Here is a 27,863-nt window from a genome sequence, read left to right as displayed (position 1 = left end):
TCTCGCGAGACTCGATAACGGAGCAGGGCGGAAAATGCGGTCGCCACGCCTGACGTCCACTTTCAAGCTCGTCTCCGTCCGGCGAGCCGAGGCGGGATAGTTGCGCGAACGGGACGTCAAAGCGGCCGCCAATCGAAGAACTAGCCGAGGAAGGCGAAACGGAGTGCGAAGTACGTGACGTCATCGTCTTCCCTGCCCGTTGGGAGGGATAGCCAATCAGGTTGCGCAGCGGACAATTTCGAACACGCGAAAAGCGGAGGAGGGAAGAAAATCACCGAAGGCTAACGGCGACTGGGGGGAGGGGGGCTCGGGCGATGCGCACGGAGTGGCGGTTGAGCCTCAGGTCACGCGCAGAGAACGAGCGAGGAGCGGCCAGAACGCGCGGTCGGGTTCGGTTGAATATTTCGTAACAGTAATAACCGGCGAGGGCTGCGGGGCTGCCGGTGGCTTGTGGGCGGGAGGCTGCGAAAGGCCGGCGGGCGGGGGGTATAGACAGCCACATTGGCCCGTATTTTTTTTTACTGGGATCCGCCCCATTGAGATTGGGCTCGAGAGCTCGCAGAATGTTTTATTTCCAGTGGGCTGGCTCTCGTGACAGGTATCGGTCCTTGCAGGGGCCAGCTGCCGCTCTGGGGTTAAAGGGAGGCTGTTCCGCCATGTTGTTTGTCGAGCGCTGAGCAGACTCTCTTGCGAGTGCCCGGTTGCTGAGCAAACGGTCTTGAGCCGTGTCGTCCGCAGATTTAATGGGGACATCATCATCACACATAAACACACACCCCGGGGGGGGGGGACACGGCTTAAAGGTCGCCTGATAGTCTTAAGCGAAATGACCAATGTTTGGCCGGTCCTTCCTGTTTGTTTATATTTCTGATTCCGTTTACTGTGTGTCATTGTAATTTGATAACCAATTGGATTAGATGCATTTTGAGGGATGCCAGCCTCTTGGTGGGAGTTGATGATAACAACTCATCTCCAGACTGCAGAGATCAGTTGCCCCCAGGAGAAAACAAATGCTTTGAGGAATGACCCCCCCCCCCCCCCGTGACATGATATCCCTCTTCTTTACCCAGGCTCCATCCTCAAATCTCCAGGAGTTTCCCAGTTGGGATTGGCAACCCCATTCCCCACGGGTGGCAGGGGGGGGCACAAAGGCTTTTAGCAATGGCTCTCCAAGGACAACTCACTAGCTGCTGTGATATAAGATGCTGAATTAAATGCCAGGGTTTTGTGAACTCTTAGGGTTTCTTTATGGCCCTGGGTTTCCTGAATGGGTAGGAGTTAATTCATTGTTAATATATTTTTTAATTTGTTAAACACTTATTGGGTGTTATGACAATATATGGTCATATTTCATGTATCATTGACTAGTTTTAATGTAAACCGCCCTGAGCCTTCGGGGAGGGCGGTATATAAATCTAAATAAATAAATAAATATTGATCCTCTTTCCCCCCTCCCCAGAATGGCTAATGATAGGTCTGGAATAGATGGGAAGGGTAGGGGCCTGTGGTGAAGGTACATGAAGCTAAGCTTCCCAGCCATGTACTGCAGGGCAGGGTTGCACCACTTCTGGGGTTACTCAAAGCCTGAAGATGTTTCAGGGGATACTCAATGGTGAAAAAAGTTGACAACGGCTGGATTAAGCAGACCTTTGCTAACATTAGTTAACATCCAAGAAAAATGTTTCAGAGAGTTGCTACTGTAGCTTCTTGGGAAAAGTTTTGGCCATGGTATCTAACAAGACTTTATTGTATATTTTGGCCTTCAGCTAATAAGTGACTACATTATTACCAGATTCAAGTGGGTAGCCATGTTGGTCTGAAGTAGTGTCTAAGATAACAGATTTGAATTTACTTCTTCAGATTCTGATTTTAAGTACACGAGTATTGCTTGTTAGTATTGAGACACAGAAAGAAAAAAAATACACTACCTCTTCCTCAAATGAGCCAAGTTTCCCAGAGTGTCAAACAGTTGTATAATTCAAGTAAGAAAGAAAGAATGGATAACTTCAACCCTTTTATAGTGATGTCATTTCAAATGTGTTTAGTACTAGGGGCCAAGCTTGTTGCATTCAGGAATACAACGGGGCGTTAGAGTGACGGGTAGTGGGGTGGAAGAACTCTGCAGATGGCTTCTCCCTCCCCACAGGACCTGGAAAGGCTGGAAACCCAGAGGAAGGGAACTCACTGGCAGGGGCAGCTCTCACACAGCAGGGATCTGCAGTCTCCAAGCCTCAGAGGGAAGTGGAAGGAGGAAGGGGTGGTCAGGAGTGGGGGATGGAAGGCTGCTGGACAGAAAGGCAAGCTGGTTGCAGGAGACAACACTCAGGGGTGGGACAGCCGCCATGGGTGTTAAGTGCTGAGTGGCACTTAGCCATGATATATGCTCCTTCCCCAAGGCCTTACCAGAAATATTAAGTGGAACAGATAAGTAGCCTTCTGATGAAAAAACATGTGTTCAGCCTGTTGGAACCTCCTTGTACTGGAGGAAATTTCTGTCATTGGTATAATAGATCCTTTGGGTCCAGTTCTTAGTTTTGGTAATTATTCAAACAATAGCATCAGATATTTTCAAATTCAGTAAGATTTTACATGTGAGAATTTTGTAGAGATGAGATCAAGAATACTTCCATAAAAATCCTAAAACATCATTCCATTCTTGTATTTAAGGCATAACATGGCTAAAGAAAAGTGCTTGAAAAAATCTTTTAAGGAAACTCTGGAAGACATAAAAGAACGCATGAAAGAGAAGAGAAATCAGAGATTGGCCAAGCTGGGCAGATCATATGTTTTGGGAAAATCAACCTCAGTCCTGTCTTCCAAGGGTAAAATTGTAGATCAGTTTTAAAATATTCTGCTTATGTTTTTCCAGAAATAAGAATGATAAAATTAAATCATTTCCAATTTATTTCAGATGACACTTCTGTGCAGCTGAAAAACTTCCAAGCAAACAATAGAGCATTGGCTCTGGCTTTAGAAGAGGAAAAAAGCAAAATGAGAGAAGCACAAGATATCATTTTGTACTTAAAGAGGGAATATCAGTCACTAAAGTTTCAGATGCTTGTCTTGCAAAGAAAGGTTGAGTTGCAACAAGAAAAAGAACATGAGGTACTTTTAAAAATGTCACATGGTAGATGTCTACACATCCATATTTTCTTAATCATAGAATCATAGAGTTGGAAGGGGCCATTCCAGACCATCTAGTCCAACACCCTGCTCAATGCAGGATCAGCCCAAAGCATCCTAAAGCATCCAAGAAAAGTGTGTATCCAACCTTTGCTTGAAGATTGCCAGTGAGGGGGAGCTCACCACCTCCTTAGGCAGCCTATTCCACTGCTGAACTACTCTGTGAAAAATTTTTTCCTGATATCTAGCCTATATCGTTGTACTTGTAGTTTAAACCCATTACTGCGTGTCCTTTCCTCTGCAGCCAACAGAAACAGCATCCTGCCCTCATTTTGTTGGAGGGGTTATTAGGTGCATGTTTTATAAATGGCTTTGATGGATATTTTCCGTATATTTTGGGTGATATTTGATGTCTCCTTTTTGATCTGTAGGTATGAATGTTTGTATTTTAAATACATTTTGTTAAAAAATCTAGAACGCTAAAACATAGGACTTAAAGTAAGGACTGTGCAAGAGTGCGCAGAGATTAGGCTGTTAAGAAATCTAGTGCTTTAACCTTTCAAGGACAGTAGATAAAAATAGAGATTTGTCCCCTTTTAGGTTTACGTCTAAACAAGCTTGTTGACTAGAAGAATGTTAGTGGTGTAAGGTCCCCTCTTCTTTTTCACACTAACAATTGAAGTATTTAATTTTTATTTTCAATTAGACTAGATTATTGATGGTGAAGAAGGTTATTTCTAAAGCTGTTCAAAACCTCCTTGAGGCAACTAATCTCCTTGAACCAGCAAAGGATTTATATACCACAGAAGATGTAAGTTAGTCTTTTTGAAATCTTGAATTTGTGGATTTTAGAGTTTATTTATGAGTTCAATCTATAAATATATAGAGAAATCAGAGCTATGTTTGAAAAATACACAACCCAATCCTGGAAGTCCCCAGGCTTTTCTTGATCTTTCTCAATAATGTTTTGCCAAATACTACCAACTTCTCTCTTCCCATCTTTATTATGTTTATTTTCATAACTAACACGACCCCCTAATTAGATAAGGTCAAATGAAATTAGTGGAGAAATTAGCCTGTTCAAGCTAATTAATATTTGTGTCTTAGAGGGTATGAAGCATGCTACCTGCTTATCTAGCTTCAGTGAAACAAAGTTTGAGTCTAGTGGCACCCTTAAGACTAAAGTTTTATTCGAGGTATAAGCTTTTGTGTGAATGCACACAAAAGCTTATCTGAACGAATAAATAAAATGGTAAAAGAGTACTGGGAGGATTTAGGACTCATCACCACCAATCAGGCAGGCTATACTTGCTGTCCCATCCAATGAATGGCCGATCATGAAGGATGTCCAAACACTTGCATGCAGTTCCTATGTCAGTGTATGTGCAATCTTATTCACCTACTAGAAATTCCACTATAGATATTTTTAAAAATTCTCTGTAACAGTGGAAAATTCCATGTTTATGGCATTCTCCTCAGTACTGAGAATCAGAAGTGTAAAAGTTCACATACTTTATTGTTAAGTTCTTAGTATTATATAGTATGTTTTTAAAAGTTGTTGTAACACCTAGTACTATGCATTGACATGTTGGATGTTTTAAAATATGGAAAAATGAAATGATATATTTCACTGTTCTTTGGTTGGAAGAACTGTTACTGTTTTAAAATGAGAATAGACCAGTGTATATTCTTTGCCAGGCTATTTTTCTGCAAGTATTGCCTTCTGAGTATTACATTTACCTTAAAACCCCAGGTTTTACCTTCATGCAGATCAGTGAAATGTAAAAGTAGGGTATATCTATTACTGGTCAGATTGTGAGAGATACCTAATCTAGCAGTATATGCTAAAATACAAAGGTTCTAAAATGATAAAAATGTTGAAGAAAAATAGCATGAAGGACCTGGTTGGAGAGACATGCAGAATAACCTCCAATATTGTAGTTGTTCTTTTCATGCAATATATGATTATTTTAGTTACATGGAGAACTAGCTGCTGCCTTTGCTATACTCTTATGTATTATAATAAATTGAATGTTTTTATAGAGCCCAGCTCCATCTGTCCCAGCACTAGAAGAGCATGATTCCAGACATGGAAGAAACCAAGCTACAATGTATGTAAGAATGTAATAATTCACCACTGAATAATAATTTTGATGGAGCCAACTAGAAAGCAGAGCACTAAAAAGGAAAATTTAGGACTGTTTCTTTAGACTCACATGTGTATTGAATGGACCATGTGTAATTTTGACAGGTTTTAGAAAATTCACTGAATAACATTTTCCATTCAAAGCACACTGCCCCAAAACATCATAGTGAGGGGTGGTATATAAAATCAATGAATGTATAAATAAATATGCAATAATATGTGTAAATATATCCAGGAAACATATTTGTAATGCATAAAATACATTGATTGGTTCATGAGAACTGAATGCACTAGTATAACTGGTGATCCCAACTCTTTAGACCAGTGGTTCTCAACCTGGGGGTCGGGACCTCTTTGGAGGTCGAACGACCCTTTCACAGGAATCACGGCAGGGCAAGCAGCTTGGCGGGGGGGGGAGCGTTGCCACTGTTGCTGCTCCTCCTGTAGGCACCCGCACTTGGCTGCCAGCCGCTCCAGCAGTGCCTCCAGTGCAGCGCAGTTTCCTGCCAGCCACTCCAGGTGGTGGTGCAGCTCAGTGGGACAAGAGGCAGAACTGAACTGAGAAACCCTGGAAAAAAATCAATTTATATACAATCATGAACAATGGATCTTAATGCCATTGGTCAGTTTCTGTTTAATTTCTGTGAAAGAACACTTGCATAATTTTATGGTTGGACGTCACCACGACATGAAGAACTGTATTAAAGGGTTGCGGCAATAGGAAGGTTGAGAACCACTGCTTTAGGCCAATATGTCTTAACATTAACTTTTTGTTATCCAAGGAGTTAATTGTCATTGCTGTGCAACCCATGCTTCTTCAGGCATATATCCTGTTGATTGATTGGTTTTTTAAAAATGTATATTCCTTCAATCCAAACAGTGATATATCACTGTGGAAAAAGAGGAGTTGGGTTATTGGTTCAAAATTAATTTAGAAAATATTATTTTGAAAATTAGTGAAAAAAATAATGTGAATGGAGGGAACTTGCTTTAATGATGATATTCTTTCTTGAAATATCTCAGTAAATTTCACCTATTCCTCTTAGGGCAATTCTAAAACCTGACTTTACAGTCACTGTAAATAAGCCAGGCAAAATGTTCACAAGTGAACTTGAAGATAATGCAGACAAAAATTATTTGGATTTTTTATCTGACTCCTTGCAAGACATGGAAAATATTCCCACAGGCCCAATGTTGCAGACAAATAAAGGTAAGTAGTCCTGTGTTTAATTTTCTAAAAATGTAAATGCTGAAGACTCTGGGATACAAAGAACTTTGTTTGATACCACAAGGCTTTGGGCTTCTAATTTGCAGACTGCAGCATTACTATGATTTTGTGTTACTTAACAAACTAATTTTAAATCTCGTGTAACTTTTTTTTCCATATTCCTTCGTAGGAACTCCGATATTTATGTATGTTTCTCTTCTCATAAACTGCTATGTGCCAAAGAGGAGTTCAGGTGTAAACAAGAATTACTTTGTTCTTTATGCCTTAAGGCAAAATTAGTTGCTAAGAAACTGTTTCTTCCTTGTGTTCAGGAATAACAACCTATCCTTGCCTACTCCCTTCTGGGTCACCTTTCTTTTCCTGTTTAAAGGAAATTAATGTTCTCTACACTTGGGTCATTTAATTTTTTTTTTTTGGCGTGACTCTGGCTGAGATATGAGCTGATCAATCTTTTCTTCCCAGGCCAGATTCATCTTTGTATTTATGACCCTGAATTATCCTGTGCCTGTGTAACTGACTCTCCTGTAGCTTTTCCATTTTTGTACCTTAAGCATGAAAAGAGTGCCGATCCAGTTACAATTTTGACATGAATCCTGGGATATAGGACATTTCTATACAATATATATTGGGATGATTGTATGTAACATTCTTCCTATGCATGTGGTGAAATGCAGCTACTGTTCACCAAAATCAGGAAAGTGGGGTTCCACTTAATACTTTAGAAATTCTTTTCATGAGTGGATTGTGCCCTTTGTTTGCTGTAACACAGTTGTATTCATTATTACTGTTCTAATACGTTCACTATTCTGTCAAGCCTTTTTAACTACGTGTGTTCTCTCTGAAAATAGTGCATGCTATTATAGTATTCTTAGGTTTAATTAGTTGTTGTAAAAATAATCTTGGACATCCACTGTGCATTTGTTTAATTTGAACTACTAAAGTGGTTAACAAATTAGTTTTCTTAGGCCAATACCAGTGGGAATTGATACACATGATCTTAAATTATCAGGTTGGCAACAGAGTTCTCATGAGGATTGTGAACCATATGACAGCAGAAATACTTCATCAAATGAAGAGAATAAGCAAGTTCATAATTCCTTACCTAAAAGCATATGTACCCGGCGACGCTATTTGAAGAAACAAGACCAAAGTGAGTTATTTGTTTCTGATGGTAACAATTTAGAAATCACTCACCAGATTGAAGTATCTTGTGAACAAGACAATACTAGAACTGAGAGGGATATAGAGATTAATAATGAACAGATCCAAGAAGTGCATCCTTGTGCAGAGAATATATATGATACAAACAGAGATCAAAGTTTGGTATGTTCACATGGACTGGCAGACTCCAGTATATCAACAACTGATCTAAAGGAAATTGATTTTAATAGTATTGGTGATTCTCAAATACAGAAGGAGAAAGGTCAAAAAAGGAAACTGGAAGAAGTGAAAAAACATTCAAGGACTAGTTCAAAAAAGAAAAGTCAGAGTAAACGTTCCCGTTCCAAATTAAAAGCGGATTCATCTGTGGGTTGCAGTGATGCTTATAACTTTATTTTTGAGGAGAGCGTCCATATTACACCTTTCCGACAAAACAAAGAAAATGAGACTATCACAGACGATAAAAGTGATGCAGAAGAAATATGTAGTGATTTGTCAACAGATGGTACCTCTGATGACAGTCTCTATGTGCCTTACAAAAATAAATCAAAATCAGAGAAAACATTAAGACATGGAAGTGATGCAGCCCCAGTATGCACAAGACAGGGATCCAAAAATCCTGTGTTAGAACATGGAAGAACTACTGAAGGAAAAATGTCTATAGGTAAGTAGACTAGGATATTGGTAAGTTCCTCTCTCATTCATTATTAGGCTTTTAGAATTAAGTGTGTATGTAATTAAAGTGTATCTGAAGAAGTGACCAGTGGCTCTGAAAAGCTCAAGCCCTGCCACAAATTTGTTTAGTCTTTAAGATGCTACTGGTTTCTTCTTTTCTATGTAATTAAAACAGATATCTGCAGAAAACTTCCCTGTAGATATCATTGAACCATCACATTTTTTCAAAACTGAATATATGCTTGCATTTTGCTTCCAGACATAGTAGTGTAGATATAGTTTAGATATGTCTCCTTGAAATCTTTATTGTCCTGTTCTTAATAATGTAAGAATTGGCATTGTTTTGCCGTCTTCCCAGTATTTATTAATGTTATACACACAGAAACCATGAAGATGAATATGCATGTAATGGGAGAAACTGTCAGAAAACCAAAGTTTCTGTCATGATTTTAATGATGTATGGGTACCCTATGTTTAACCATCTTGAAATGTCTCCTAGCTTTCTGTATCGCTTGTAGAAATAGATACTGTACTCCAAGATACTGAATGTTATCTTGTCAGGTTGGCCTCTGTGCTTGGCTTGTATTATCCAAATTTGGCTACGTGAGTCCTGGGAGAACTGCTTTGAATAAACTTTCAACTTTTCTACAAGTAAAGTTTTGATTTCAAGTCTGTCATCCTGACAGAAACAGTGGACCTAATGCTGTAATGAAAATTGCTGAAAAGATTCCATGTTTCATTTTCACTGTAGTGAACAAAGAAAAAGAGCACAAGATGAGTCCTTCTGAAAATACCAACTTTCAGACAGGTAACCTTACTGCTTTGACAGTCTTATTCCTTAGTCCGTGGACGGCTTTTAAACAGAAGGAAATTGTTACCTTCATACAAATATATTTCTAATTTGTCAAAGCCTGCCCTTACTATATCTTTCCTTAGCCTCTCCCATACATTCTGCCCAAACTCCTACAATCCCACTTCCACAAACACACTACCACCAAGAATACTGTCTAATCCACCCTTTCTAGCGCCTGTTGTATTTACACGTACAATGGGCTTAAAATCTAGTGCTATAATAAATTGTAAAGGTATTTTTAAAAGAGTAATACTGTGTAATTTGTGTGTATTCATACAGTTTTTAAAGCTTAAATCCCAAATCTATACATTTTTAAAGCAAATTCACATAAGCGTGCACAAGATAGGTTTAAGCTTCTAGATCCTGGTAGTTTGGTTGTCAACAGCAACATCAGATGACTTTTTGTTTGGGGGAGCAGTTGAGGATGTAGTTGCTTGTGGGAACATTGCCAGATTTAAGACACTGGGGAGAGCATTTTTTCAATGAAATCTTTGATTTTCTATGAAATAAAAATAATTTATTAATTATATATCCAAATTTCCTGCAATTTTATTTGAACATAAATCTTAGTCTTGTTACTAGAGCCTGAACTGGGTTAAAATTACAAGTAGTACTGTTTATGCTTCAGTGTTCTGCTTATACATGTTCTGTTCATATTTGAAGACATGTTAGAAAGATTGTTGGTATCACTGACAGTGTTGTCCTTTCTTGGGGAGAAGATTCTTTTCCTGTAAGCATTGAGACCCTTCAGTTAGTTGGAGCAGATTAAATTTTTGTTTAAAGAATGGTGTGGCATCTTAGCATTTTCAAACTGATTATGTTTATTTTCTGCTGGATTAACATACAAAAAATTGTCTTAATATTGTTTGAAGTAAAGTTTTAGGTTGGTGGTCCAAGTTTAGGTTAAAATGGTAATGAGCTAGCTCTAGTAAATCATCCATGCAAGGCAGTGACAGTTCTGTCCTTCAGTCTTTCCCATGTTCTTTTCCTCTCTCCACAACAGTCCTCTTGATCCTGTAAAGTGTGATTCCTTAGGCCCTGGAATTCATTGAATTAACCACATGAGTTGGTGGGGGGCTCAGCTGGGGAGAAGGGATGGAATTGTTTCTGCATCTCATCTCAAGGGAGGTTCATTGTCAGAAAAGAAGGCTGAACATATTCCTTAGCACCTCACAAATTGCATGATTTTTTAAAGTTCCCGTGGGTTCCATAGTCCCAAGCACCAGCTGTTGAAAGGAAGTAAACTTAGGAAAGATCTGTGATCTTTACGCTCATTGATTGCTAAATCACTCTGATTGAACCCAGCCTAGCCTGATCTCATCAGATCTCAGAAGCTAAGCAGGGTTGGCCTTTGTTAGTATGTGGATGAGAGACCACCAGGTAAGTCCAGAGTTGCAACACTGAGACATGTGATTGCCAAAAAAAGCTGCCCAACAACTTCACACCTTCAACTAAAGTGGAAGAGAGGCAAACTAATACTGGTAATTCTTTGAACAGGTAAATACTCTGAGAATCTTCAAAAATTCTGTCATCTTGGAGATATTACCAACCTTACATCCTCTTCTACCAAAATGAGAGATTCTCATCCTCCCATCACTACTGGTGAAAAAGATTCCTCTCTTCACAGACGCAGATGTACCACTAGTGTCTGCTATAAGGAACCACCTATTAACAAGTTAGTGCCTTCATTTTCAATTCAGTTCATTACAAAAAAGTTGCAGTGTTAGTGTAAACATGTTTTCCTTTAAAGATGATTAGATTTTAAGGGATCTTTGTACAATGCTTGCTTGTTTGGGCCACTGTGGAACTCTTTGCCTGTGACACTTCTGGACTTCCAGTGTATTACCCAGAGAGCCCCAATGTGTGCCTAGCAGGAGAAGCAGCGAGCTATCTCTGTAGTGCCTGGAAAGAAGTGCACGTGGAGCAAAGGTGTTGAATTTAAGCCTGTACATTTAATTGTACTAACAAATCTAAGAATAATATTGAACATTTTCAAAACTGAATTTATATCATAATTTGTTTGTTTAGGAAGCTTCGACGGGGAGACCCTTTCACGGATACCAATTTTCTGAATTCTCCCATTTTCAAGGAGAAAAAGACTTCCAAATACAAGTCAGTTAAAAAGAAATCGCTGTCCAGATACAATGAGGCATTTGTTGGTTGCCTTTGAGAATCTTCATCGATGCAAAATGTGGAACGTGATTTAGTAGTACAAGTGTTCTTACAGTATAAAAAGGGGTATTTTAGTCAAGTTTTGTTGCTGTGAAATCTGAACTGTATATTTGTACATTTACCTGTTTAACATATGAGTTCAATTTGATACTTTAGTAGCACTTCCCTAACACACAGGGACTTCAATATTATATATTAAAAATTAGTAGGCATGTAATTGAAATATGCATAATAGGAAACTAGTTCTTTCTCAGTTGGCAGAGAAAAGGAAATTCTGTCCTTCAGTCTCTTTCCTTTCCTTTCTATTATGGAAATTATATTGCCTATCACATTTTATAATTAATGTTGGCATTCTGGGAATTACAAGTCCCAGGAAGCACTAATTCGGAAGAGGATTGTGAGGAATAAAATCAGAATGAGGACACTACAAGACTTCTCCTTTGGCTGCCATTGCATCACTCCCTATACACTGGACAGGTAAATAAGATTAGCTAGCTGGAAGGAAATCTTTGGCTTGGATTTACTATCAAAGACAGAGAAGAAATGGGCAGCTCTGTAACTGAACTTACTTTGAAGTGGTTTTTTCCAGACAAGCTGTTGTAGTTCACATGTACCAAAGGAGTATGAACTCTGTGTTTTAGTGCTTCTGCTTGGGTAGAATCCCCATTCTACAGAAGCATAAAGTGGTTTTTCATGTGATTCGTTAGCCTCATGAATGTGTTCAGTGTGAAATGCAAATCAGTCTAGCAGTGTACTGAGTAATTTCTTTGTAGAGGTTTCTCAACGTCATTTACTGATAATACAATTTGTAATAATAAATATTAAATAACATATAAGATGTGGATTTATTTTCAGTTGTTCCATAAGGACATCTTCTGTATGATTATGAGCCTTCATTTCAGCATGGTATGGTTTTTTAGTGATGTGGAGTTAGTTTATATAACCTATTCTGTGTGAATGTGGCTTACTTCCCAGTCAGAGCCCACACCAAAATAACCAGTGTTATGGAACTGCAGTTTGGATCCAGTTTCCACATAATACAGTGGAACTTTCCTGCCTCTGCACTCGCAGCTGACGGACCTCCACAAAGTGCTCTGAGATAACTAGAAGAAGAGTTGGTTCTTATATGCCTGATTAGCTTCTGAGTGAGCTTTGACTAAAAGCTATTGTCTTGGATTTTGTTCTTCTGAGCTTGTCTCAGAGTACCTCACTGTGAATGAGTTAAGTGCAGTTCCTCATGCCAGAGAGTTTATGCAGGTTGCTTCTCAGGTCAATGCCTGTAAAAAAAAAATCAAAGTAAGGGTTGGATAACATTATCCCTGCTCTTTTTTGGGAGTTCAAGTTTCTTAAGAAAAAAGTTTTTTTGTGCTTTCTATTTTTTAAAAATCTACCTTAGATCAGAATAAACTGTCATAGTTTCAGGTGGGTAGCTGTGTTGGTCTGAAGCAGCAGAACAGAGTTTTGAGTTCAGTGACAGCTTTAAGACCAAACAAGTTTTATTCAAAGTATTAGCTTCCTTGTGCATGCACACTACAGATAAAGCTGCCACTGAACCCAATTTTTGTTCTATCATATACACTTCTCTCACTGGCTGTATTTGGACAAGGTACCTGAGCTGACAGTAGAGCAATTTCAGAGGTATTTAGTGTCTTTCATTGATGTTTTGCAATCTGGATTCCAACTTTCTGTCCTTTCTGGAATTTGCTGACAAAGCAGGCAGGGTCTAAAAAAAGCATCCAAATTGATACGACCTATACTAATATACTGGACTGTTATAATGTACTCAAAGGTAATCCAAAATGCTGGGACCTGCCTTTTGCTTGCCAGCTAGCACCAACCTGTAACTTCAAATTTGAAAAAGCTCCCTGACTAATTCTAGGCTAAATTCAAAGGGCTGGTTTTAATGTTTGAAGTCCTTGAGGGCTTTGGACCCACAGCCTTAATGCACTGCCCCTTCCTAGGTAAGGCCTACCAATCACTGGCTACCTTAATATCAAAGGTGGCCTCCCTCCTATGCAATATATAATTAATCATTTTTTCTTCAGTATAATTAATCATTTTTCTTCCCTGTGGAGACTCTGCTTAAACTCGAGACAATTAGAATTACATCTGAATGGGTGTTTAAGTAAAAGTCTGTGACTTGCAACTGTCATGGAAAGAAATAACACATCCAAAGGTAATATGGCAATTTCATTACAAGCAAGATAAACCTTGTCTTTCAAAAAACTGTAAAGTACCAAAAAGCACACAAGATTAGTTTCATACATATAATTTAAAATCAATTTATACCAGTACAATAAATAAATTTACAAATGTAGTTTCAGTTAAAGCATTTTTAAAACACATCATACTATAGAGCTTTATTGCACAATATCTATGAAAATAATCTTTAAATTAGAAACCAATGTTCTGAATATAGAAGAGACTCTAATTTCAAGACAATAAGAATCTTTGAAAGGAACACTTTCACAGGATATCAAGCTTAAGAGGTGATTCTTTTGGCCCAGTTTACAAAATACTTGAAAAGTACTACTTAAATACTCTAATACACAGTTGCATTATTGTACCTTAAATACAAAGCCAAATAAATCTGATTTTATATAAAGCGCTAAGGCATTTCTATGTCACCATTTTTACTAACGTTGTACCATTTCCTTCTAGAAAGGGTCATCTATTTGTAGGATAGATACTCCCATAGACATTTTGTAAAAATGGAGAATTCTACTGAAATGCAGTTTGCCACTTTTCTAGTGAACTATCAGCATGTCTAAGAACAAACAGGATGAAGCTCTAGTCCACCAACAGCATTTTATAAACAGAGGAGAAGCAGTCCACCTTTAGCATGACACATTCTTCACTGCCCTCTATTCCCAGTGTTTTTAAGATAACCACTGCCCACTTATGAAACAGAACATAGTAGCGAATATTTCCTTTGCACCCCACTGGCATGAGTGGAAGTGTATCTCCTATGTATAATGTAAGGAGTAGTGAAAATATAGCTGCAATAATTGATAATATGCTAATAGGATTGTTATAAAATGTGGGTGGAAAATCCAGTTTAGAACAATACATGATGGCAAGGAAGTTAACTTAGCAGGACTATGTTCAACTTTTTATGACATTGCATAAAATCTTTATAAGTATCAGATAGGGCTCTTCATTTAAGGATAGCTGAGACTTTACAGAACTACAAATAAAGTTTTCAAAGGGATTTTAGTATCTTTCCCCTGCATTGCAACTGTCCACCAGCATGGGCTGTGGTGAAAGGGTAATTAACAGAAATCCTCCCTACCTTACAATAGGCTCTTGCTATATGTCCAAGAGGTTGGGGGGGGGGGGAGTGAGTACATTTGCCAGTTTCCCTTCTGACTACAGCCCTGTACTGCGTCTCACAACCAGAGTTCCTAGCCCTTACAATTGGCTTTCTGTTGGAAAGTGGGGGTAGGGTGCAGATATAGTTGTGACAGGAACGTTTTGTCCCACTACTACAGTGTGAAGGGAAAACCACTTGCATAATGGAATTGTCAGAGACTAGGAAGGCATACGCTCTGCATAGGAATACTAAAAATCACATTGCACTACTTAGGTTAATGTGAATGTTGCTCAACTTACTCATGGCATCTAGCTGCTGGCTGATGTGTGTGAAAATCTTTGGAATTGCCCCTTCCACCCACCCACTGCAGCACCTACTGTGGGAATGTATGATCAGAGTGGCGTTTCCATGTATATAAAATTCCTAATACAGGCAAATAATTGCCAGCTTGGGACACAGTACTAGAAAAGGTTTTTCATTTGAAATATGCTATAGTTGGCCCTACAAAACAGTATAGTAGAGTATATATGGCTTTTTATGGCTACCACAGGTTTTGAAGTCTTTTTGGAATTTATGACCTATATAACCAAAGTCAGTATGACACAACTTAACTAGTCAGCTTTTTCTTTGACATAGTGGTTGCAAATACAAAGAATGAAATTAATAAGAAAAAAATTGTACCTATTAGGGGATTTTCCTCATTATAGTTTAGAGCAGTTCTTTCTAATATTCTCATAGCACCTTCTAGTAGTTGAGTGTTTCATTAAAATATATATAAAATTCATTTCCCCTTTGTTAGCATCTCTGCTGTAAAAAATAAAAAGCTTTTTACAATTTGATACTGCATTACATTAAGCTTCAACATTCACTGCTTGGAAAATTGTCCCTTTCCAAATCTCCAAACAGTTTTGTGCAATACATCTAATAAAAATGTATTATTGAATTCACTGCAAAAGGGCATGCAGGTGTACATTTAAAAAGTACTTTAATAAAATAAACTCTCTATATTACATTTTTAAAAGTGCTAGTTAACAAAACAAATTTCTTTTAACACACATTCCAATTCTATTGAAAGATGAACTGGAAATTCTGCTCTTAAGTAGGCATATTGATTGTGTTTGAGATAGACAAGATCACTTGTCAATTAACCCAGCTTCTTTAATTTTTGTGTAGAAAAATTTCTCTAGTATATTGGCACACTTGTAGTATTCACTTTCAGGAGGGTTGTACTCTCTGCAGTTAGTAAACACTCGCTGCAAATCTGCCATGAATAATTTCTTTGATACGTAGTACCGGGTTTTCAGTCGTTCACTCATAGTTTTCAGATCTGTGTAAGAACACACACACCAGTTACTCCACTTCTGAATGGCCTGTGGGCTGTAATAAAGACTGACCAACACACACCAGTCTTATTCATAGAATAATACTGACTCTTTAACATAGCCCCTCGTGTTTTTTCCAAAAAGCTGTAGATACTTTAACATATTTTGTGTAGTTGGTATTAAAATTAATGCTACCATTGCACATATATCTATATGCTGTTTTGTCTCCACCAGAGCATTTCTATAGGTGGAAGGAGTTCCCTTCTCACCTCCTCCCTTGCACCGCAGTTCAAAATGTCTTTTGCGATGCTGTTCTACGAGATCTTCTGTACACAGAAGCAGTGGTCTCCCACGCAAGCATTGACCCTGCTCAGCTTTGAAGCTCTGATGAGATCAAGCTATACGAAAACATTCCACACCCTGTCTCTCCTAACTTTAACCTTCTAAAACATATTGATGTAGGGGTATTACCCATGGGGAACCTTATAACTTCATAATATCCGGGAGCTTCTGTCCTCTTCACAGGTTCCATGAAAGGCCAAGCGCTTTGATGGCTCTTTTGTAAAAGGGGGAAAAAAGTTTCTCGTATAAATAGATGTTCCATATTAGAAATAGTTCCATGTATTTACAGAGCATTATGCAAGCGACTCCATTATAGGGCACATGTTTTCGACTGAGACAGTCCCAGCTTCAATCTCTGATATTCCTAGTTCAAAAATCTTAGAGGTTGTTGAGATCAGACTTTCTCTACCTGAAAGATCTGGAGAGAAGGTCTGAGGATATGTTATGAACAATCTTGCTGAAGCTAAACTTGTGCCTGGATAAGGGAATTAAGCTGGGGAAAGGAGACGTAAGATCCCAAGATTCCTTCCAACTGTTACATTCTATGACCGGGAGGATACCACTGATCAACTTAGTAGAAGATACTGAACTACCAGACCAACTTTATTACCATTGAGAAACTCCTGAAACTTTCTTCGGGCTTCAAGAACCCACAGAAGTGGTACGATCACAGAATATGGTTGGGAAGCATAGCTGTGTACATGCCCTCCTCTTCCCAACCCCTCTTGGCCCATCGTTGGCCATTCTAGTCTGTACTAGACCAGCGTATGATACGATTTCATAAACAGTCACATTTATGTTTTAAGATTATTGATCATTGGTATCTTTTAACATTCTCTGCTCTTCCTCAGTGGAGATAATTTAGTATATTTATCAAGATTCATATGGTCCAAATGAATATGAATACTCACCTTTACCTGTTGCAGAATGTTTTTTAGAGTGCTGTACAGCTGATCTGGATCTTTGGGTTCTTTACTTGAAAGAAAATTTTGACAAGAAAATTAACATGTATGTTTTGTTCACTTTTGGTTGTCTCCTAAAACATTTCCAAAAATTATTGCTATGGTTACTTAATCCTACACAATGGATGAGGACAACAAATAGTTCAACAGTTACAGCGAGAAAAGCTTGTTCTTTTGTACAAACAGCTCTTACCCTTTCTCTTTGATACTTGGTTTCCATCCGGTCTCTCCTATACAATAAACAAAATGAAAGCATTTGAGAAGAAGCAAAACTCAACTGTACAACAAAAACTACAGCATATTCCTACTTTTCAAACTAATCACAAACAACAGCTATACTAAGAATTCCATTTTGCTTTGCAGGACACTGCATTCCTCAATATGTCCCCATTAATTTACCAATCCTTTTGTTCTGTGTTTATTCAAACTGGGATCAAAACAACAACTTATTTGGTTCTTTGGGCCTCAGACTGGTTTAGATATGAAACAACCCATTGCATGATCAACCATGCAAAACTGCAACCCCAAGCCTACTCCTTATTAAGAATTGAGTCATCATGAATGTAACTGAATGTTATTTCTTATGGAGACTTGTTTAGCACTGTTCTATATTTCAATTTTAAGCACAAGGAGACCTCTCAAGAAAGCCAATATTCTAATTTCCCTTTCTGACAAACTGAATGCGAATGCAGAAGGGTGGACTTGTTTATAGCTAAAGCAGGTGGGGTGGTGGTGGTCTATATTATTTCCAACAACGGATACTGCCACTTCATTACTCCCCATTGCCCTTTCTAGCCCAGTTGACCAATCTCAAACATCCAGATTGACCCTTACTGCTCACTGCTTTGTGCAGTGGCTTTGAAAAGTACTAAAATTATACATGTTGAAGCACATGTTAATAGGAGAAAATTCAGCCTTCTGTCAAAACTGCAGCAACTAATAAATACACTCCATAACAGTAAGACCCTTATTTTCAATCTGGCCCCTTTGATAATTGTCAAAGCGGTACATACTAATTCCAGGAATGCTTTCTATGGGGATCTGTCGTACTCCATCTTTGAAGCAAGAAAGACCAGGATAAACTTTCCGAATCTGAGCTTGCTTCCTTTCAATCAATTTTTTAATGATCTGTAAAAAATAAAGAGTGACATAGAAAGAAGACTTTAATTGCTACAGTGAAATAACGTGTATGGCAAGCAATCACAGTGGGGTTCCCAAAGTGGGTGGTACCCCCCCCCCCGCCCAGGATGATGGAAGGATCTAGGGAGCAGTGAGGAATGTTGGGGCAGTAGGGGGCAGCAGTCTGACTCTTTTGCACCTGCATTTTCCTAGTGAGAGACATTCCGAGTTGGCTTGCCATTGCTTGCCTTTGGGTAGTAGCAACCCTGGACTTCCTTGGTGATCTCCCATTCCAGGGCTGACTAAGGTCAACCTTGCTTAGCTTCCTGAAGAAATGTATAGCTTCTGAAGGTGAGCTGGATGGGATCATATTCCTACTGATCTCCTTCCCCCCCTCAAACTCTTTTCTCCCTAGACTCCTCCCCAGATCTCCAGGAATTTCTTAACCCAGGGTTGGCACCCATTTCCCCAAAGTCTCCATCTCTGGGAGGCTGGAAAAGCCTTCTGCTTACTCCTGGCCATGAGATTTTCCATTGCTTGCTTTTCTCTCTCTTTCCCCTTTTGTCTTGACCCATAGTTTTTGTGGGATGGGAGTCAAGGGGATGGCAACCAAAAAAAGTTTGAGAACACTGTGTTAGTGCATCAGGTTCAGGTGGGTATTAGTCTGAAACAGCAAAACAAAGTTTGAGTACAGTGGCATCTTTAAGACCTTTCATGTACATGTATCAGTTAGGGATTTTTGTCTCTAAAACTGTACAAATCTCTGGATTTTAATTTAAATATTACTTTTCTGAATCAAAATTACAATACAATGCTTTATCTAATTTCTATTTTAATTAATTAATTTATATTCAGATTTTTAGATCACCACTCCCGGAGTCGACCGGCTTGTGGCAGTTTACATAAAATCTATCTAATCTAAATTCCCATAAAACAGTAAAACATGCCCATACAAAACCTCAGATGGCAGTAAAATCACAACAGGATAGCTCACTACACCCACACCCTCATATCAAATGGTTGCCAATTCTCCAAAGGGCAGCTTCAAGATGTGTCCCAGCAGGCTTTTACCAGTCTGCATGGGGAGGGAGTAGTTCTTCCTAGACCAGGCTTCAACAAAATGCCTGGTGGAAGAGCTGTCTTGCAGTTGTCTTGTAGGCCCTGCGGAACATTGAAAGCACCATCAGAGCAGTCAGCTTTTCCGGGAGCTCATTCCACCAGTTTGGGGCAAGGATCAAAAAGGCCCTGGCCCTGGTTGAGGCCAGGCACACTTCCAAGTGCCTGGGGACAAACAGCAGATTTCTGCCCGCAGAGCAAAGAGCCCTCTGAGCAGCATAAGGAGACATGCAGTCCCTCAGGTAAGTGAGGCCCAGGCCATGGATGGCCTTAAAAGTAAGTACCAACATCTTGAACCTGATCTGGGAGCTGATCGGCAACCAATGCAGCTGCCTCGGCATAGGCTAGACATGGGCCCTCCAAGATGACCTTGTGAGGAACCAGCAACTGCATTTTGCACCAGATGTAATTTCTGGGTCAGAGACAAGGGAAGGCCCACGTAGAGTGAGTTACAGAAGTCTAGTCTGGAAGTGATTGTTGCATGGATCACCGTGGCCAGGTGGTCCGAGGAATGGTGGGTGCTAGTAGTTGAGCCTGGCGAAGATGGGAAAACACCACTTGGGCTACTTTCATGATCTGATCCTCCATAGAAAGGAGAACATCAAAGATCACCCACAACTTCCCGGCCACAGGTACAGCCGTAAGCTGCACCCCATCCAGGCAGGGGACTTGCGCTTCCTGATCCTGTACCCTTCTACCCAACCACCATCTTGGAGGGGTTGAGTTTCAGGTGACTCTTTCTGAGCCATTCAGACACTGCTTCCAAACCACTGGCAAATGTTTCCAGGGGGGATTCTAGCCGGCCATTCATCAGGAGATAGAGCTAAAAGGTTGTTTCACTGCAATTTTTGTACCTATTCTGATCCTACTAGTAAAGCAACCTTTGTTGGTTTTGTATGGGAAATTCTACATGGCAAAATTATAAGTATGGAGTGTCAGAATTTCTACTTGTAACAATAAACGAAAAATTAGAAAAGGGTGCTTTAAGAACTGTGGAACATTTGTGGGTGGAATGTAATAGGGAAAGCAAAGTCATCTTTGATATACTGACAAAGTAACACTTCAAAAGAAATTATGTAAACTTTCCAGATTCTTAAAAATAATAATTCTATACAATACTTCAAAGCTTCTGTGTTCAGAGGAAAAAACAGAATAAAATCTACCAGAACAATTCATTCTACTAAACTTGAGAAATACCCATGGATACTAGCATAGGTTTGGTTGGTCTGTAACAGTCAATCAATAGAAAACTTACCTCTTTCTGCTTTTTAATGATAACTGAAAATTCAGTATACGGAATCTTTGGATTTAATTCACATCCCATTAATGTTGCTCCTTCATAATCCTTGATATAGCCAACATATTTTGCTTTGGGTACTTTAATATCTTTTGAAAAACCCTAACAAAAATAAGGGAAACTTTTAAAATATACTTTTGTTTTTAAATGACTTCTGAAGTAACACTGATTTTTCTTGGATACATGATCTTCCAGGTTCTTTAAAGCAACAATTCTGTACATGTTACAGTAGAGTAGGCCATATTTCCAAATTAAGCACAGAATCTAGTTCCAAACCTGAGTCAAAATAAATAAGAAATTTTGGAAGGAGAATGACTAAAGGAGAATGACTAATGAGTACAATAAGTTAAATGTGATCCCAGGGGCGATTGCTAGTTAATTTTTTTAAAGCAAATTTACAAAAAATATTGATCCCCCCCCCCCATACGTGTTATTTATTTACTTTGTTCATTTATTCCACATTGGGTTTTCAGTGTGGCTTACATTGTTTCCCTCTCCATTTTATTTCTACAACAACTCTGGGAAGTAGGTTAGGCTGAGTGCGTGTAAGTAGGCCAACCCACTGAGATTCCACAGCACAGCAGATTTTCAAACCAGCGTCTCCCAGATCTTAGGCCATTAGAAAAATATTTCTAATATTTATTATACTATATTAGAAATATAGATATTTCTAATATTTATTATATTTATAATACTGACTCTGAATTTATTCTAACAAAGGTTTTAGATGTCCCGTTCAAAAAATAATATACTATTGAAGATGTGCCTATTCCTACTGTTCTTATCTTTCCTAGGAAAATACGACCTACAGTTACATGCAAAACAAACTAAGAGTCTTCTTCTATTTCTATTAATGGGTGTTTCGACACAGGTTATGTGCCCCTAGTCTTGAGGCTGTTATGTACATATGTGCCATCAAGTCACAACTGAATTATGGTAACCCCAACAAAGGTTTTTTTTGGAGAAGTAGAGATGGTTTGCCATTGCCTTCCCTTGAAAAGTCCTCCTTGGTGGTCTCCCATCCAAATACCAACTCTTCTTAGCCTCAGTTTTGTCAAGACTGAGCTATATCATGCCACAGCATAATCATGCTTCCACAGCATAATGGTGCATTTGTTCATTTTCTGGGGATTCCCATGCTTTTCTCTGCTCTTTTCCAAACCTTTTTTAAAGATTACAATGAAGTCTGAATGGCCGCCATATGCATGAAAAAGTCTGGATTTTTCTAGTCCCACTCACATAGCAGCCACTTTCCCTATTCCTTGAGCCTTTAATTATTTTAAAAAATGGAGATTGAATACCTTTATCGCGATCTGGATATCAGGTTCTCTGAATTCTCAGTTTTCCTTTTCTCTTAAATTAGGTTTCTAGTCCTTTTTCCTTGTAGAGGTATAAGGGAAAAGGTACCAATCTGATTTTTAAAAAATGTCCAGGAAAACTTGTGTGGAAGCCTTTTTGCCAATGTGCTGCATTAGCAGCTGTAGCAGTAACAGGGAAACTAGACAAGCTTGTCCCCATATAGAAAACACCCATGAGACTGCCCCTTTTCCTTAAGAGAATGCTTATCAATGGAAGAGAATGCCATCAATGGAGTTAGCCAAAAGAAAAGAAACTCTTCTTGCAGTATGGATACGAAACATAGTAACATGCTAACCAGCACAGGACAGGACTAATGATGCAGAAAATCACCATACATACGCATACATACATACAAAAAGTCAAAGTAGCTCAGTGCTCAAAATTTAATGATGTTTGCCCTATGGTTACTAACAATTAATATTCCTTCACACCAATGAAAACCTCTTAGGACTACTTACTTGTTTCTTGAAGTAACCAATTGCATATTCATCAGCATATGTAAGAAAGTTGAGAATATTATGCTTAATGTGATATTCTTTCAGATGATTCATTAGATGGGTTCCATAACCCTGTATAGAAATGCAAAAGTTTTAAAACTTTGAAGCTTGCATTTTAGAAACTGAGCATTAAAATAATCCTTAAATGCTTTACTTCATGCCATGTTAATTCTGTTGTGAAGGTCCCCTCAGAAGCATTAGGGGCTCCACTGGGAAAGAGAGACAGGACATCCCATTGTGTTCACATAGAGAACTACACTAGTTTTCATGAAAATCATTTAGTTTCATATCTTTCAAAAGAGTTCACAGTTATGCTTTCGCTGTAGCCACTGACATCATCTTTACCTTCACTTGTTCATTCGAAGTCACAGCACAGAAAACTATTTCTGTAAATCCTTGAGATGGGAACATCCGAAAACAGATACCACCAATCACACGGCCATCTTTTATTAAAGCAAGGGTCTTGTGCTTCCTGCAATTGTACACATTAACATCAGTTTTATTTCACAATTATATATATATGTGTGTGTGTGTGTGTGTTCCACATAGAAAGTAGATGCTAGGAAAGAGTTTTATTACAGTATCTTTTCCACTGACAACGAATACCATTTTAGGAAGAATGCACATGAGAAGTTAAAAGGGCACCAATGATGACAGTTTTAAATAAAAGCATGACCAAAGAGATTGGGTCATTTTTAACCTATAAGCAGTGCCAACCTAAGCAGAGTTACCGCTTTCTAAGTCACTGAAGTCAGTGCTCAGGAAGGCATTGAACAATTTTTTGGAATTTTTTATCTCCCAAGTATCAGAAATCTACATAGTATAATAACAGATGACTAGCTGGGTTACTCTGAAGAATTATTCTATTCTTAAAGATGTGGAATGATTTACATTGTTTCAATTCCCAACTTGTTACAGATAATACCGTTTATCCATTTGTATTTGTCACAATCAAAAACATGCATACAACACACAAGGAGCTTCCAAAAGAAATCAATAGAAAAATTCTCATAACTGAACAAGGCATGGTTTCAATTCCACTTCAACTTGGAAAATTTTTGAACCATGCAGCCCTTTAAGCTACTGACTTTGAAGAACAAAGCAAAAAGCTTTGCTGTCATCTGTGTCATTAAATGTGAGAGTCCATTAATTAATCTGATAGTGTTATCGGATGTTTAGGCTAACAGCAGCGGAGTTCATGGGCACTCAGATTTGGTGAAGCCATTTGATTCCAAAATAATAAGCAAGTTCAGGTGCTTTGAAATGCAAAATGGAATCCTTGGACCAAAGTCATTACTTCAAACTGGAAAACAATAATTTAGAATGCCCTTTCACGGGCTCATTGCGAAGTCTTAATAGGTTTTGGGTGGGTGGTTGATCTTAATGGTTTTAAAATATTGTTTCATGTATGTTTAAAATTGTTATCCACCTTGGTGGCCTTTGTGATGGCAGAAACATATGATATATATTTTGTAAACACGGTAATAAATGTGTTGGTACTAGGTATATCTGGGCCGGCATCTCTGAAAATCTATCTATTTCTCTGTAACCTAATCTGAACTATTTATTGAAGTTGGCAGTAGCAGGTTACTACAATTAAGTGTTCTCAGTTTATTTTCTAACAATTAATCTAATAATTAAATGAATGCCGAGACCTAAACTATACTTTGCCACGTTAAAAACTTGGTGATTTTTATTTATTTATTTTGGTGTCTCTAACCCCAATGAATGATGCAAAGAGGGAAAGAAAGGTACTCACGGATCAAAGACTAAACGAGTAATATACTCTTTTGGCATTCTGGGTAGCTGATGCGAGAATACGTTCTGTAAGCCAACTAGCCACATCATAATTTTTTTGTTTGGCTTTTGGTTTAGGGAATTTCCAACAACATGAAATTCAATCACTCCCCTACGCTCTTCTAGCCTGGCAGCTTCGTCCCGAGCCGAATGGGCTGACAGAAAATTAGTCTGCTTCAGTGCAAAAGAGAAAAAAAAATATTAGTGCATTTGCTAAGATTTTTGTGACTTCATCATCTGATACATGCATGCAAGATGAAATGGACTTCTAAGTGTGAACAAGACTATATGCCTGTGCAAATTATAAGCCACTCTAGGAACTTCTAGTCAAATTGGTTAAAAAGTTAAGATATCACTCTATGCCACTGCAGTGAAGGGCAGTATATAAATCAAATTAATAACATTTAAAAAAAATCATTTAGATATATAGCATTGAAAAAGCCATAGATATTTTTGAGACTCTACAATTTCCAGCAATTGCCCAAGTTCTAAGGAATTGCTTCAGGGAAGGACTCAGGATCTTGCTCTTTATCACCAAATTTGTAAATGGAACTTTGTATTCTAAATTCTAAAACAGTGCTGTAACCCTAGATTCCTTGTTCAAAATACCAGCTAAATTTACATCTGAATCTGAAACCTTCTGTATATCAATCTTCCCGCTGCAAGAATGGAAGCAGTTAGAACAGTTAAAGGGATCTACTGTGTTTTAATGTATTATTTTATTATTTTTTAAAAATGTTCTTGCCCACACCGAGCCCTCAGGGAAAAGCGGGCTAAAAATACAATTTTGTTTTTATTATTATTAAATGTAGCAGGTCAGAAACCAAACTTAAATAAGTTCCTGGCTGGTCACTCTAAGAGATCCCACTGTTAATTGCTGCTGTTTGAAGGTCCAAATAAATAGGCACTCGTTTTTAAAAGCCCAAATATGGTATTCATACATAGAGCTAAATCAAAATATTCCAATATCATTTGATCTTCATTTAGAAATGAAAATGAGCCTAAGTCAATAAACAGATATGCTATATTGTTGCATACATAACCTCAAGGAATATTATGCAGACATCATAATCAATTGCAGTTGAACTGTTTGATTTACATTGTCTGCTTTCCAGAGCAAAATTTGGCTGCTAGCTGTCCAGGAACTATCAATTCACAGAATGTCACTTTTCACAGTATGCACAAAGAAATGGATCAAAATGTGGGAGGAAGAACCTGCAGTGTAATGAAGAATTGTGCTTATTTGGAATCTTGGCTAAAGAATTATAGCTGGCAATTGGTGCCCCCTGTGGTCAAAGTGCAAAGCACACAAATTCCTCTCTTCCCATTCCATCAGCATGGAGCTTAAACATCCAGCAACTGGTAAATGTAAATATGAATAGAGTTGCCAGCTCTGGGTTGGAAATCTCTGGAGACATTTGGGGTGGAGCTGGGAGTGGGTGGGGTTTGGGGTGGGGAGGAACCTTAGTGAAGAATAGTGCTATGAAGTCTACTTTCTAAAGCAGCCATTTTCTCCAAGGGAACTGATCTCTTGTCTGGAGATGAGCTATACTTCCAGGGTATTCCCAGGTCCCACCTGGAGGCTGGTATTCCTAAATGTGGATGATAGAAGTGGTCTAGTAATGGCCTTTCCCCCCTGATTATGAGGATGCAGTAAGAAAGTTGCTCAGACCTTTTGTCTACATATCTTCAGAAGCATTTCCTCCCTCTATAATCAAAATAGAGTTTATTTTCAGAGGGCAACAACAGCCTATGAAATGTATAATAGCATCTGCTCAGGCTGGAGCTTTTTGATGTGGAACACATCTTCTGGTGCAGCCCCTGGGATGGAAATGACTATAGATGTAACATCCATAGTCCTGTCCCATAAGTGGTCGGGGACAGCTGAGGGGCACAATGCGGGAGGAGGCCTGCCAGGACCACCACTGCCCAAGGAGGCTGGAGCAGTGCTGCCACAAGAGGTAAAGAGGAGAGGAGATGGGAGGGAGTCTGGGTGTGTGTCTGAGGGAGGGAGAGGGACTTGGGAGGAGGTCAGGGAAGCGAGGTAATGGGGGAGAAAGCAGGGGGGAGTGGGGAGGAGTTTGTGTGTAAATGTGTGTGTTTATATGTGTCTAAGAGAGGTAAGAGGGAATGGTGGGGGTAGTAGTTTGTGCGTCTGAGAAAGGGAGGGGGGAGGGACCAGGGAGGAGGTCAGGGAAGCAGGTAAGAGGGGAGGGGAAGGAGTGTGTGTCTGAGAGGGGGAGGGGAGAGGGACCAGGGAGGGAGTTGGGAAACCAAGAGGGAAGGGGGAGAGGCCAGGGTGGAGGAAAGAGAGTGTGTGTATTTGTGTGCACACCTGTGTGTGTGTGTTTGTGTGTGTTTGTGTGTGTCAGTGAAAAGGAAGGGGCTAGGACCAAGGAGCCCTGGAGCAAGTATATGTTCCACATACCTTGTCAGAGTCAGACTGTTACAAATTTATTTTTTCTGATCATAGTCTTTCTGTGGTGGGATGGTCTTCCCAGAGATGTCAGGAAGGTCCCCATGTTATTGATTTTAAAGGATTTTTGATACAAAGGATTGCTAAGACCTGTTTGTCAAAGTGGTCTTTCAACAGGGCGGTGAGATGGAACCTTTTGTGATACACCTACTTTATAGGGCTTTCAATTAACATTATCCCCAGCCTTTTGGAAAAAGGCAAGTTAAACTGCCATCAAAAAATAAATACTAGAAATTGATTGTGCAACATTCCAAAATTGCCACGCTGTGTCACATGTTGTATATGCTACAAGAAGAAATAACTTTATGTGTTTAGGTCTCATTTCTTGAGGTTTAATTACTTTGCATTACAATCGCATAATGTTTTATTCAGTGTGATGTAATGCGCCAGCTGCCTCCAGCATAGTAAGATCAGACACGGTGAAAAATTAATCAAAACTCATTTAGTGGGCTGTATTAAAAGCAACATATTGAATTATTTATATTTAACAGAGAGACTGACCAAACATTTAATTTCACCAGAAATTTTAAAAAAAGGAGCCAGGTGTAAAAGCAAATGTATCCACCATCTGTAACTAAAAAGGTCAATATGCTGACATGAATTATTCTGCCAAGGCTACAATTCTTACCTCTGGCCCAAGCATTGCTGCTGGATCTGTAATGGTTGACATCACTTCATTGATTAGTTCAATAGGAATATCTCCCACAACTCTTGGCTTCTTAGCATCCTCCCCAGAATAAGGCTCATTGATTTTTCTTTTCTCTCCTGTGTAATTAAGTCATAAGACACAAAAGTACTATTCAATGATCAAAGAAGTCCTAACGACCCAAATATTTATTCTGTTATAAGGCAGCAGTTCAAGGCTACTGGATAGCATTGAACAAGCTGATTCACAGCTCTGAAAA

At 38.8% G+C, this 27,863-nt stretch overlaps 2 protein-coding genes across 8 annotated transcripts in view; one reads left to right on the top strand and one right to left on the bottom strand.

Annotated features, from left to right (window-relative positions):
- Positions 1-16: 16 nt before the first annotated feature.
- On the top strand, positions 17-12,194 carry SGO1 (shugoshin 1). 4 transcript variants are annotated; one of them, XM_077302622.1, is made up of 10 exons: positions 17-170; positions 2,668-2,822; positions 2,912-3,105; positions 3,830-3,934; positions 5,167-5,234; positions 6,316-6,479; positions 7,507-8,322; positions 9,085-9,141; positions 10,684-10,861; positions 11,215-12,194. In XM_077302622.1, exons 2-10 carry the CDS (start codon positions 2,675-2,677, stop codon positions 11,354-11,356), a joined length of 1,872 nt encoding a protein of 623 aa, XP_077158737.1. In that variant the 5' UTR covers positions 17-170; positions 2,668-2,674; the 3' UTR covers positions 11,357-12,194. The 4 variants fall into 4 exon arrangements, with proteins under 4 accessions (XP_077158737.1, XP_077158736.1, XP_077158738.1 ...); XM_077302621.1 differs by lacking the exon at positions 17-170 and adding an exon at positions 232-384; XM_077302623.1 differs by lacking the exon at positions 17-170 and adding an exon at positions 237-389.
- The window catches only part of KAT2B (lysine acetyltransferase 2B), a 52,558-nt gene continuing 32,724 nt past the window's right edge, over positions 8,030-27,863 (bottom strand). Inside the window, exons 9-19 of one of the 4 annotated variants that reach the window (XR_013225263.1) lie at positions 27,587-27,723; positions 24,445-24,656; positions 23,031-23,157; positions 22,647-22,757; positions 20,788-20,931; positions 18,311-18,425; positions 17,491-17,527; positions 17,247-17,310; positions 16,465-16,549; positions 15,353-15,998; positions 8,030-12,635 (exon numbers count right to left, since the gene is read on the bottom strand). Coding sequence is in view for 3 of the 4 variants with exons in the window: in XM_077302610.1 (XP_077158725.1) it covers positions 15,805-15,998; positions 16,465-16,549; positions 17,247-17,310; positions 17,491-17,527; positions 18,311-18,425; positions 20,788-20,931; positions 22,647-22,757; positions 23,031-23,157; positions 24,445-24,656; positions 27,587-27,723 (1,226 nt within the window). In the remaining variant the exon portion in view is untranslated. Of the gene's footprint in view, positions 12,636-13,611; positions 15,999-16,464; positions 16,550-17,246; positions 17,311-17,490; positions 17,528-18,310; positions 18,426-20,787; positions 20,932-22,646; positions 22,758-23,030; positions 23,158-24,444; positions 24,657-27,586; positions 27,724-27,863 lie in introns of those variants that run through there. The other 3 variants (XM_077302612.1, XM_077302610.1, XM_077302613.1) reach the window with 3 other exon arrangements.

Source organism: Paroedura picta, chromosome 11, assembly GCF_049243985.1.
Source record: "Paroedura picta isolate Pp20150507F chromosome 11, Ppicta_v3.0, whole genome shotgun sequence".
In the NCBI taxonomy this organism is placed as follows: Eukaryota; Metazoa; Chordata; class Lepidosauria; order Squamata; family Gekkonidae; genus Paroedura; species Paroedura picta.
The sequence above is the reverse complement of the archived record's forward strand: the minus strand, read 5'-3'. Positions and strand labels throughout refer to the sequence as shown.